Source organism: Schistocerca nitens, chromosome 3 (assembly GCF_023898315.1).
Source record: "Schistocerca nitens isolate TAMUIC-IGC-003100 chromosome 3, iqSchNite1.1, whole genome shotgun sequence".
In the NCBI taxonomy this organism is placed as follows: Eukaryota; Metazoa; Arthropoda; class Insecta; order Orthoptera; family Acrididae; genus Schistocerca; species Schistocerca nitens.
In genome coordinates, this window is record NC_064616.1 from 462,854,073 (window position 1) to 462,867,014 (window position 12,942).

General features: G+C 34.9%; 1 protein-coding gene across 1 annotated transcript in view; it reads left to right on the plus strand.

Annotated features, from left to right (window-relative positions):
- LOC126248390 (calcium-dependent secretion activator-like) overlaps positions 1-12,942 on the plus strand; it is a 1,500,396-nt gene that overhangs the window by 608,299 nt on the left and 879,155 nt on the right. The window contains exon 6 of the mRNA XM_049949341.1: positions 8,495-8,574. Within this exon, the coding sequence (XP_049805298.1) occupies positions 8,495-8,574 (80 nt within the window). The remainder of the gene's footprint in view (positions 1-8,494; positions 8,575-12,942) is intronic.

Genomic DNA, 12,942 nt, shown 5'->3' on the forward strand with positions numbered 1-12,942 from the left:
AGAAGTTCATCTTCACAGTATTTACTCACACTACAGTACTCATTAAACAGTTCCCTCTCATTCATAGTGAAGTTCATGACAGTAGATAAAAACTTATAGAATTCTTGAACACAAATCCAGCTAATGGTTGTATTTAGGGTTACTCCACTGACTGAAGACTACTTTGGCTATGTCAATGCACACATTTATTGTTTACTGTCTAAATTGCTTTGACATTTATGCCATTCTCAATAATTGTATGAAAGAAGAAACAATATACAAAAACACACTTATCAACATTACACTAATGAATTAAATAAACACCTAACTACACAACAAAAATTGAAAGTGATACTTAGCTGATGTCTGTGTCAAGATGTATTTGAGTTAAGTGTTAATTTAATTTGTTAATGCTGTGTTGACAGTTGTCATTTTGTGTATTGTTTCTTGTTGTGTAGGGCTATTAAGGTTGACATAAGTGCTGAAACTGGTTTAGCCGTTAAAGTCTATATAAGAGCAGTGACTAAAAATGTCTGTAGTAAAATTTATTATCGTCACTTATACTCTATACCAAAAACATGGGAAATGCTTCAGACTATTCACAGAAATTTTCCAGTATAGGTATCATGTAAAGCTGTAGGGATATTGTTAACTGAAGTAATGTCTGTAGCCCTCCATTTTTCAATTCTTGCAATTACTGTTCCACAGTAAATGTCAAAAATATTTAAGAGTTTGTGGATTCTAGCTTGTTGAACAACACATTTATTTTGTCTGCAACTTTAATTGTAATTAAACTGCCCCTTGAAATGGACAAAATACTGGCAGAGAAAATATGTAACTGAATTGTGATGCAGGTGAGCATATTCTTTGAAAAATTCGTTCCACGTGAGAGGATGATTGTAAAAGAACAGGAAGTAATCCTAACGGTTGACAAGTATCGATGAGTCTCTTAACAGGTCATAGGAGAGTTAACCATCTGGTTTCACTATACCCAAAAAGTTTCTTGTACTCCATCCCGGTGCACACTGAGATTGGTTTATTTCTTCAGCACATGAAGCATGTTGGTAGATTTGACTAATTATGAGATTTATATCACTGGGTTCACCATTTTACTTATATGGACAGCATTGAACATGATATGAGAAAGGCATCCAAAACCAATTAAGCCATTAGCACTCTGTTCTTTCACTTATAATAAAAATTAATTTTACCTTTCCTTTTCTACCCTCAGTAATTTGTGTTTGTTTTGTCAGCTGAAATTATTAAAACATTTTTCTCAAGGGAAATTGGTAAAAAGGGACATTATATGAAAATTCACAAGCAAATACAAGTGAAAGAAAGGAAGGAAGATTGGGTTCAACATCCTGTTGCCATCAAGTTCACTAGAGAGGGAGCACAGCTCAGATTGTGTAAAGGTTAGGGAAGGAAATCAACCATACCCTTTCAAAGGAGCCATCTCAGCATTTGCCAGGAATAATAGGGGAATCACAGAAAAAAATCTGAATGGCCAGATGTGGGTTTGAACTGTCATCCTTCCAAATACAAGTCCAGTGTGGTAGCCAATGCACCACCTCACACAGTCCAAATATAAGGAATGAATATACAAAGTCTTCAAGTGCTCACTAAAAACTATAGGACAGGAAATATGGTGCCCACATTTCCCAACATGAGGTTAGAACAGGAGCAACACTAGCATGCTTATTAATATTATATGCCAGTTTGATATTAATGAAGTGAAAATATATTACACATTTAGGTACAATACCTTCTTTACAAATTCTCATCAGAAAATTGAATCACTCAGCAACTTTTCCTTTTTCTTTTATTGTTATGCCTTACTAAGGAACTGCATTCATTTCACATTCACACAACCAGATATTATATCCAAAGATTTGCAATGCTTGAAGTCTTTATGTCTTGATCATTTGTGTTCACTCTTGACATCGCATGTAGTGCGTTTCTTTTTATTTGGGCTCCTCCTGAAGAGGCCTTGATAGTTATTAGTGAAGAACTGGATAGTAAATTGATGAAACTTTGCTTTTATGTGCTGATATTTACTTATTTATTGTTTAATGATAAGTGTTTTGAACAAACTAACTGAGTGGGAATGGGTAGTCCATTATCTCTCATTATCACCAGTTCTGTTATGGAAGTTTTTGAAGTCAGATTATTGACGATGGCTTTTTTAAACCCATCTGTTTATGGAGGTATATGGATCATACATTTATGGTGTGGCCACGTGGACAATAGACACTCAGTTTTTTCTGGGATCTTTTCAATTACCTGCACCTCAGCATCAAGTTCACAATGGAAGTCAAGATGGTTGGAAAGCACTCTTTTGTGGATTTGTTTTTCTATGGGAAGAATGATTAGACTCTGGGATACAGTATTTATATAAAGCTAATTCATACAGACCAGTACCTAAATGCCATGAGTTGTCTTCAATCATACCAATGCAGGGATGATGTCGGTATAGAGAGCTTATGTCAGTTCAAACATGGAAAACCTGATGCAAAAATTATAACATGATAAGCTTGTGCCCAAGCAGGATATCTGCACTGACAAACAGAGCCATTATGTTTGGACATTTGCCAAAACCAGTAGAAAACATTTGTTGCTCAGTTGCTTTCCTATCATTAGCCATTAGTGTATCCTCAAAGATAAGAAGCATTTTAGAAAGATACAATATCTAAAGATTAAAAATCTACTTATCTTGGTTAAAGATGTTCTAGGACTGATGAAGTCTATTGCTTACAACATCTGTTGCCAAGTGGGAAAATGTTTATTGGCAAGATGATTCACACTGTTTATGACAGGTGTTGTGAGAAATATCACCACATACAATTACCTGAGAATTTTGTGGTGACAGAGCACTGTTTCACTGAAGAACACAGAAAGAACTTGGATGAGACACAGATAGTTGCTCTTGCATCTCACTATTGGAACTGTCACACAGGAATCACTTGAAATTAGGCAGTCATATAATATCATAAATAGAGACATGATATATCCATTATCTGAAATTTAAAAAAAAGGTCTTTGTCTCAGCCAGCAAGGGCTCATTGTTTCTGCCAGCTTTCACCACCTGGATGTTGTACAGGCTTGGTAGTGTAAATGACTGCTGTTCACGAATGGCGTATTTACAAAAACATGGTAGCATACATGAAGGAAACGTAGTTTCTGCATTAGAACAGGACTAATTGTGTGCAAAACAATAGATAAGTAATCTGAAAACAGTGATAAATAAACTCAAACAAGAACAAAAAGTGGAAAATGAGCTGTTTTTAAGGCCTAAAAAAAGATGGCTCATGAAACAAAACGAAGAACATTTTGAACTGAAAACAATGAACAGATATGATTCACTAGATAAAAATGAAGATATAGTCAACCAGGGAAATAAGAAAAATGATTTCATGTCTCCAAGAAGTACCTTGAGGAAGCAACAAAATACTAAACATTTGTGAAAGCTTGTGCCAAGTGAGAAAAATAAGAAAGGTGATGTTTACATATTTTCAACTATCCACGGAAAAGTCTTAGCAGGTATTATGGGCACTATGCAAACTAAACAAAAAGTAACTGGTTTTACCCATCCCGGCATGCCTCTAAATGAGGTACTAAAAGACTGTGAAAGAATAGTGACAAAAGGTTCCAAGTGTGTTATTATTGGGAGAGGAAACAATGTATATAAGAACAAAAGTGTAAATGCAACCAGGGCTCTAAGAGAATCTTTAGGAAAACGTATACATTCTGATGTATATGTCGTAAGCATTCCACACAGGCATGATCTGACAGAAGCTTCATCTGTAAACAGAGAAATTGTCAACAGGTACAGAACATTCCAGGAGATATATAGCATTTTCTTCAATGTTACATTTATTGAAGCAACAAGCTCAATGAGAGAACATTTCACAAAGCATGGCCTGCACAGAAACAACTATGGTAAATAAATTCTGTGCAAAGAATTATTAGAAAAAATAGCAGCACACAAGAAAAGGTACATAGACCTATACCACTATCAGTGACGGAAGAAATAGGAAAGACAATACTGCATCCATTAACAGACTCAGAGTAGCCACAAGATGAAAGAACAGAAGAGGAAACATCACTCTGCCCGGCAAAGCAGTGTCATCACCAGCAGAAAAAGAAGCAGTGTCATCACCAGCAGAAGAAGGAGTGTCATCACTACCAGAAGAAGCTGTGTCGTCACCTGCAGAAGAAGAACCGGTGGCAAAGATCCTGCAGGTGAGATACGGGAGATGGGAAAGAACAAAGAAGCAAAAGCATCTCAAGGAGCGATATTTTTTGTACCACGAGGTAAAAAGGAAGGTGCCATAGAAAATCAGAACATCTGTTTCTAATATAATAATCTTGCAGCAGAATTTACAGTATACATCTAGTAAATTAGAACAGATAGAAGTACTAGTAGCTGCTGAGTTACTACATATATTTAGTATGTCAGAACATGATCTGAAAGGAAATGAAATTAATGTTTACAACATACAGGAATATTAAAAATTTGCTAATTTCTGCAGATCTGAACATAAGGGCAGAGGGGTGGCAGACTGTACACAGTAAAATAGAGGGTATCATTTCATGGCCACTAGACAAGTGTACAGAAATTCTGTTTGAAGCTGCAGCAATACAGACAACAAATTATGGGGAAAATGTGTAATAATGGGTATCTACAGATTACCAAACAGTGAGATAAATGGATTTCTAAAAGAGTTAGAAGTACTGTTAGATAAGGCTATAAGGGAATTCTCTTATATAATTGTAGCTGGTGACCTAAATATTAACACATGAAAAGACCACAAGGAGTTTTCAAGATCTGCTTAAAACTTCTGGACTTTATTTAGCAATAGACAGTCCCATGAGATACTGTAAAACTACAGAAACATTAATAGATCACGTGATCACTAATGTACAACAGAGCCAGCAGACAGTAAAGGTCATAAACATGACCATTGCAGACCACTATGGGTAGTAGTTGAATTAGCACGCAACATAGGAAAGCCTGAAATAATATTTAAAGAGTTTAGACAAACTAAGCAAACAAACATAGATAGGCTACAAAGGCTACTGGAAACCGAAGACTTTAGTGAAGTATACTTTACAGAAAACCTAAATAAAGGATGGGAATCATTCTGCAAAACATTAAGCAATTACATAGATGTTGCATGTCCAGTAGTATGTAGAGAAATAAATAAGAAGAAAAATACAAACTGGGTCACAGTAGAGGTGAAAAGGAAGAGGTAAAAAGCCTGTATGAAATTTGTTGGTTAAGGCCAACCCAAGAAAATAGGGATGCACGTAGGGAAAAGAAGGAAACATACACTAAACTGATAAAAAAGACTAAATCGACATATTATGAAAACAAGAAAGCAACCTCAACAAATATCACTAAGACCATATGGTCTCTCATAAATGAAAAGAGAAAATGTGTAGGTGTGGAATACACTGATAATATAACACTTGAGGTAAATGGTAGGGAACTCAGGGATGCACAGAATGTCAGCAATACCTTAAACAAACATTATATTGAAGTTGTGGACAAATTAATAACTTAAAATAATACTTCCAAAATAAACACAATAAACATTCCATATGAGACAAAATGCTTATTCTTGACCGTAACTAATGAATCATAAATTGTGAAAATAGTACATAGTCTAAAAACAAAAAACACTGAGGGACTTGATAGTATATCCACTAAAATAAGTAAATGCTGTTTACAATGGGTAGTAAAGGCATTAGCTGGTCTGATAATCTTATCTATAGAAAAAGGAATAGTTCCCAGTGTGCCTGAAAAAGAGTAAAGTAATCCATATACACAAAGGAGACCGCAAAAAAGACCCATGAAATTACAGATCTATAACTATTACATCAGTACTCTCTAAAATAATAGAAACCATAATAAAAGACAAATTATTAAATTTTGTACAAACATGCAGTATTCTCAACAATGAACAACATGGATTCAGAAAGGGCAAATCTAGTAAAACAGTAATAGCTGAATTCGTGACACTTGTATCTAAAGCACTTGATGAACACAAGAAAGTCTGGACCTATCTAAAGCATTTGATTGTGTACATCATGACATCCTGTTAGAAAAACTTCATTATTATGGTATAAGGGGGAAAGCAGTAGACACCATTAAATGGTTTTTGGAAAATAGGAAGCAGTGTGTAGAAATAAAGCAAAAAGTGAAAAATAATATTACAAGTGTCTTTTCAAATTTTGAAATATGGGGTTCCTCGAGGATCTGTTCTTGGTCCACTACTTTTCATTTTGTATGTCAATGATACAACCTAATCAGAATCTGATAGTGTAGTCATGTATGCAGATGACATTTCATTTGTTGTTATCAGTGCTACAACAGATGACCTGCTAGAGGTGGATTCGCTAAATATGAAAAGTGGAAACACTTATTTCAGGGAGAACAATCTCTCTATAAATGGAAACAAAACAACATATATGCAGGTACATGCAAACAAAAAACAGACTTTGGACAACATCACAATCAGGATTGGAGACCTAGAACTAAAGGAGACAGACATCTATAAATTTCTAGGTGTAACAGTGGGCAGGTATATGGCAGGAGAATCACATAAATAACATGTGCAGCAAAATAGATTCAAGCATATTCCCATTAAAATATGTCGAAGTCAATAAATAGACACACTCTGCAAACAATGTACTGTGGACTAGTCCATTCAAACCTCTCATATGGCATCCTGGCTTGGGCAAATGCTGCAAATGCCCACACACAAAGTGTATTAAGATTACAAAAAAGAGCCGTACGAGATATTGGAAAAGTATCACCTAGAGAATCCTGCGGAAATAAATTCCGGGAGCTAAAAATTTGAACAGTAGCACCATATATAACAGTAGCATCATATATATCTAACTGCACTGCATTGCTAAATTGAGAATGTCATGAACATAATACAAGAATAAAAAAATGACTATCATATAGAAGGAAGTAGACTAAAATTAACAAACCATGAACCTGTAAATTGTGGGCGTATACTGTACGATAGTTTCCCACAATGTCCAAAGATGATAGAAAGTATGTCTCTTCTTAAAAGAAAATTAAAAAGACATCTGATCAATATTTGCCCTTACAGTGTTAAAGAATGTCTTGAAATAAAAAATTGATTAGTGTTTAAGTGTTCATTTTTTATAATGTATTTTAATGACATTTTCTGTGAAAATTATATAAAATATATGTATATGTAATATCTTTTTGTAACCAGCCAATACATGTAACAGACAGCCTATAAATGCAATCATACATAAATTGATATACAAGGTGAGTCAGGAGGAAAGGTATATGCTTTGAGGGGTGATAGTATTAGTGCTTCTGAACAAAAAACTTCATATGGTAATATGCCCTATTCCGAATGGTTTCTGAGATAGGACATATTTAATATCTGTTCTTATTTATTTTCTGTACTATCAAACATTGTCACTGTTTACAATGTACCACAGTAGTGTAGAGCTAGTTGAGATGAACAGTTTGATACAGGACACTTGTGGTCTATTGATTTGGGAAACTACCTCAAATTGGCCTACAAAAACTACTTAAGCTACAGCTCATGTGCGTTGAGTGAGTTTTTCAACATTCTAGTGCTCTCTTCGCAAAAACCATTATGTCTAGAGAAAAAAAATGAATAGGACCTTTTTTTTTTGAGGAAATTTAATATAGTTTAATTTTGTACTGTGATGCGTTTTCACTGAAGGTTGTGTTTTTGGAGTTATTGAAGGAAAACATACAAGAGTAATATAAAATGTGTTCTATCTCAGAAACCATTCAGAATAGGGCAAATGTTAATATGAAGTTTTTTGTTCAGGATCACTAGTACTATCTCTCCTCAGTGCATGCACCTTTCCTCCTGACTTACCTTGTTTATCACTGTATTTTTCAGCTATGTATATGCAAGATTTATGTAAAAATGAAGTGTCCAATACCACAGTAAGAAATAATCCATGAACAAATGAAGAAAGAATAAAGAATTCACTTTGGATTATGGAGTAGTAGCACAGGTGTTTTGTTTCTTCAGTGTGTATAAAACTGTTGCTATTCATGGTAGGAATTAATTCTCCTGAGATTCCGCAATCAATTCTCACCTGAAGATGGGGAAAGTGAATTCCTGAAGTATTTTGACATGATAACTGTATAATCCAGATGCAAACCCAAGAAGAATATAAGGAATTAATGAGATGAGAAAGATTAGGTTGTCATATATTTCTTATATATCTGATCAAATATTATAAACACATTAAACAGCTAGATGATATAATGAGTTACGTCTGTCAGCCAAAGTACTATAAATGCAATTTGAAAATGTTGACCTACACAGAAATTGAATAATGTTTTCATATACAGCTTGACACTGATTATGAAATAACAACCCTTCTTTCTCTAATCAAACAATGCCTGCTATCTCTGTAATTGTTCCTAGATAACTGATTGACAAGCAACTTATTAAAGTTAATGTTTCTGCTTTTACAGATCTTTACCTGAAATTGATGGCCTCAGTAAAGAAACAGTCCTGACATCATGGATGGCAAAATTTGACTGCATTTTTAAAGGTATCTGTGTCTATAAGCTCACATTATTTCCACTGTCAGTCACATACATTTGAAAACTGACATAACATTGCATATAATGTAAGATGCATGACAAAATGTGAAGTCATTAATGTATTTTGATTGTTCTGTCAGCTCCGAATAACAATTTCATTGTAGTTCATTTTGTATTATTTGGTCTTATTTAACTGCTGCTGTGTCATCATCAAAGAGGTTAGTGTGCCTATAAGCTCACATTATTTCCACTGTCAGTAACATGTATTTGAAAACAGCTGTATCATTGCGTATGATGAAAAATACAAAAGGAAATGTGAAGGCATCAGTGTATTGTACTTATTCTGTCAGTTTCCAATAACATCTTCATTGTAGTCTATTGTGTATTATTTAGCCTTATTTAACTGTTGCCGTGTCATCAACAAAGAGGTCTCAGGGAAAACTCCACCTGTTTTCCTGCCTTATGATCTTCTGATTCTGTCTCAATTCAAGGTTGTCAGTGACATTTCCCCTTTCCTGCATGCTTTGCTCTTCCATTACCTGTTCTTGTTTGATGCCTTTTGATTTAAAAGAAAGAACTGTTTATCAATACCATATTTGCTTTTGTGGTTTTATAAATTCCATTTCATGGTTTAATGAGTGAGAATGTTCTTATTCAAAATTGTATATTATTTTTCCTTTCTTTCAAATTTCTGCAGATTTCCTAATACTCTGATTATATTAATTACTTTAGTCTTTCTCTATCCTCTGTTTTTCTTTATCTATCACTCTTTCAGCACTTTTCTTTAGCCCAAGTCTTATACTCTCTTAGAATTTCAGCTACTTCCATTACCTCTGAAATAGCAAGTGTTACTAATACTTGTAATTTGTATTGTATTTATTTTAGAAAATTAATGTTTTTAAATGTTGTTCTTTATTATGATCTGAATAGCAACTGTCAAAATTTCCTTTCCTACATCTGCATAACAATAAAATACTGCTCTGATTCCTATCTCTACCTGTTCAACTTTTGACAGTGTGGTTTTCGTTGTTTTAATTTGTAAACATTCACACACTCACACTCACACACACACACACACACACACACACACACACACACACACACACACACACACACACAGAGAGAGAGAGAGAGAGAGAGAGAGAGAGAGAGAGAGAGAGAGAGAGAGAGAGAGAGGGGGGGGGGGGGGGAAGGAAAGAAGGAGGGAAGGAAGGAAGGAGAAGGAGGAGGGGATGACGAAGAGAGGGATGGAATGGAAGGTTTGCAGTGGGAAGGAGGTGCAGGAGGTGGTAGATGAATCTAATTTGTTGAATAAAAGATGTTTTTGACTGTTGTCCCAAAACCCTTAATTTGGAACGAAACAGATGCAGTTTTTATCACGGGACAAGAAATATCTTATCTGTTCTTATTTTAGGTAATCACAGGCATTTGCATACATATAGGAGTAACATGATGTAGTTCCCAAAAGGAACATTATTGTGGCAAAATTAGATTGATTGCAGTTTATGTAACGTGTTGCCAAAGACATACATTAAAGCAAATACAGCCGCAAATATGGATACAGATCATAATTAAATTTTGTTTTTACAACTCTGTAAAATTTTTATTACTAAAATTGGTCTTTTTTCATGTGTTTTGAGGCACACAAGCGCATCATCATTCATTTTTCTTTCAATTTTTTGGTAAAAAACCTTTCTGCCATAATGAAGGCAAGACAAAAGCTATGATTTTTGGGCCACCATGACTTCTTAGGAGCAGCTGAAATGTTTTTATTTGAAATATTTGAAGAAAACATATGAGATGAGAGTATCATGAAAGAAGAGGGGGATTGGTTGTCTGCAAAATACCAGTGACTAAGAAAAAAGAAATCTTAAGTACAGATGTGAAAACATGATCCAATAGAGAGAAGTAATCATACTTTTAGACAGCCATGGTAAAGGTGTTGCTCTCAATATGTGAAACAAGACTGCCAAAGTGGAACATCAAAACCATGAATTAAATTAAATGAAATACTAAAGGGCTATAAAATTTCACTCAGTCCTGGATGCAACTGCTCAATACTAGGAGATTCAGATGATGTTTGTAATAATGAAAGTGTACAAAGTGTAAGAGTTCTAAAAGATACACTGCAGGGAACCCAGAAGTGAACTTATTGTTGGTAGACATACCACAAAGATATTATCTAATGCAAAATTCATCTGTCAATGCACAAATAATTAAAATTAACAAGAAAATCAAGACAGTATGCAGTAGTATGCCAGATTCAATATTTGTACATGTAACATCTTTGATGAGAGATAATTTTACAAAGCATTGGTTTAATAGATGTAGGAAAGGAAAAAGGTATATGTGTAAAGGAATACTAAAAGTAATCAGCGAAAATTCTATTTAAAAACCAGAAGCCACTCAGATATCAGTGTCCTCAGCCATAATTTCATTTAAAACAAGTGAAATGTATTCCACTACAGAAAAATCACAATTAGCAGCACCAGAAGGGGTAGAGAAAGTACAACACAGAAAAGGGTCAGAAGAGCAAAACAAACAAGTGACAATATCAGCAGAAACAACAGCATCTGAACCAGTAGATAAGGCAACTGTATGTGCTGCTGCAGAGGTAACTGCATCTTCAAGGCAAAGGAATGAAATACCATAAGTACTAGAAACACCCAAAGGGGAGCTTACTCAAAGTAGCAGATGTGGCTATGATTGGAGTGGGCTTAATTGAGCAAATGGCCACATCAGAAAGTAAGGATTATTTCACAGATGCAGTTGGGCATGTAGTGGGAGAAACAGGCACAAAATAAATTACAGCTGTAGATGGAAAACAAAGAATAAGTGCAACATAGAAAACGAAAACAGTGTTTCCTGTATGGATGAATGATTTTTTATTTACCGCTGAAAAGAAGAAGTCTACAGGGTAAGCAGTGATGAACAGTTTACTGGTCTAATAATTCTCTACCAAAGTATTCATTCAGTGAGTAACAAACTAGAGCAAGTTTAAATTGTGCTCCTTTCCTCATACGTCAGTAGTATTAAGGTACTACTTTGAGTAGAGATACATTTAATAAGTGTATAATTATCAAAATGAGAACACACAAAATATGTTTCTTTTGTCATCTTAAAATCTACATCAGAGAATTCACAATTTTGAAATAAATTTACCATATAAGGGATGAACTGAGTGATGAATAGGCACATAATAACAAACACTGAGCTCTTTGGATAGTCTTCCAACTTTTATTCTTCTTCAGAGCACAGTATGCACGTGTATTCTTCATACACGCAATATTTATTCTTCTGGTACTGCAGTCGAACTGGGATGATTTGTCTTCGTGGTCAGAGCAGGAGAGGTGAGTTCGGAGAGACAAGGATTAGGATGGGTCTGGTCCAGGGACACGCTGCCATCCCTGGCAGAAGAAGAAGGAGAAGGGGAAAATGAAGGGGTAGAAGAAGGGGAAGCAGAAAGGGAAAGCATAGCCAAGTAAATAACATTCACATAGTATAATGGGGAGGGGGGACAGTAAAGAAGATGACTACTGGGAAAATAGTATTGAACATAACAGGAATATTTGTGGACACTAATGCCTTCATTAAAAACTAGTAAGTATTTGCAGCAAAGCTGGTAAATTATATCATTACATCATCTGTTGACATTGCTACTGTAGGAGTGTGATATCACACTGACAGAAACTGAATACAAAGCATTAGGTTCTTGCATGGGACAAGTCTGTTGTATTTCAAATATTTGGAAATAGAATACTTTGAAGAACGACCAGGGCAATTCAGATGTATTTCAGTAGCAGAATACTACTGTATGAGGGATAGAGAGAACTCTGGTTGTATGTGTTCCAAATTTCAGAGTACAATGGGGTGATGCTTATTTTTGAACAGTTAGAGTGTATTGGAGGAGTATCAGGAACATGTGAGGATATCCCATGAGAGGAACTGATCATCATGGAAAACACCTTATTCACACTTGATAATTCTTTAACAGAGAACCTTTCTGGTGTGAAAGTGGTATGAGATATCAAAGTAGAAATGGTGTTTGGTAGGTTTGATATGAAGAGTTTCTTCTGGTTTGCTGAAGAGGAAGAGCTGGGAAGGATGGGTGAAAGAGTGTTTAAGTTGCATAGGAAGAGGGTAAATGTGTTTGAACTGGATCCATATCATGTGCTGGAACTGGATCCATATCATAAAAACATTATCAGTTTGTATTAGGTAGAATTCCTTTAATTTGTAGCTGAATGTGTTATACATATAAGGGTTCGTTACTGTCCCATTATGGCGTTTGAGCATATTTCCTTCATATTAGAGTTCATTGTTGGTGTTATGTTGTTATTCTTTTTCACAAATAATAAGGCTGTACTTTTACAGTT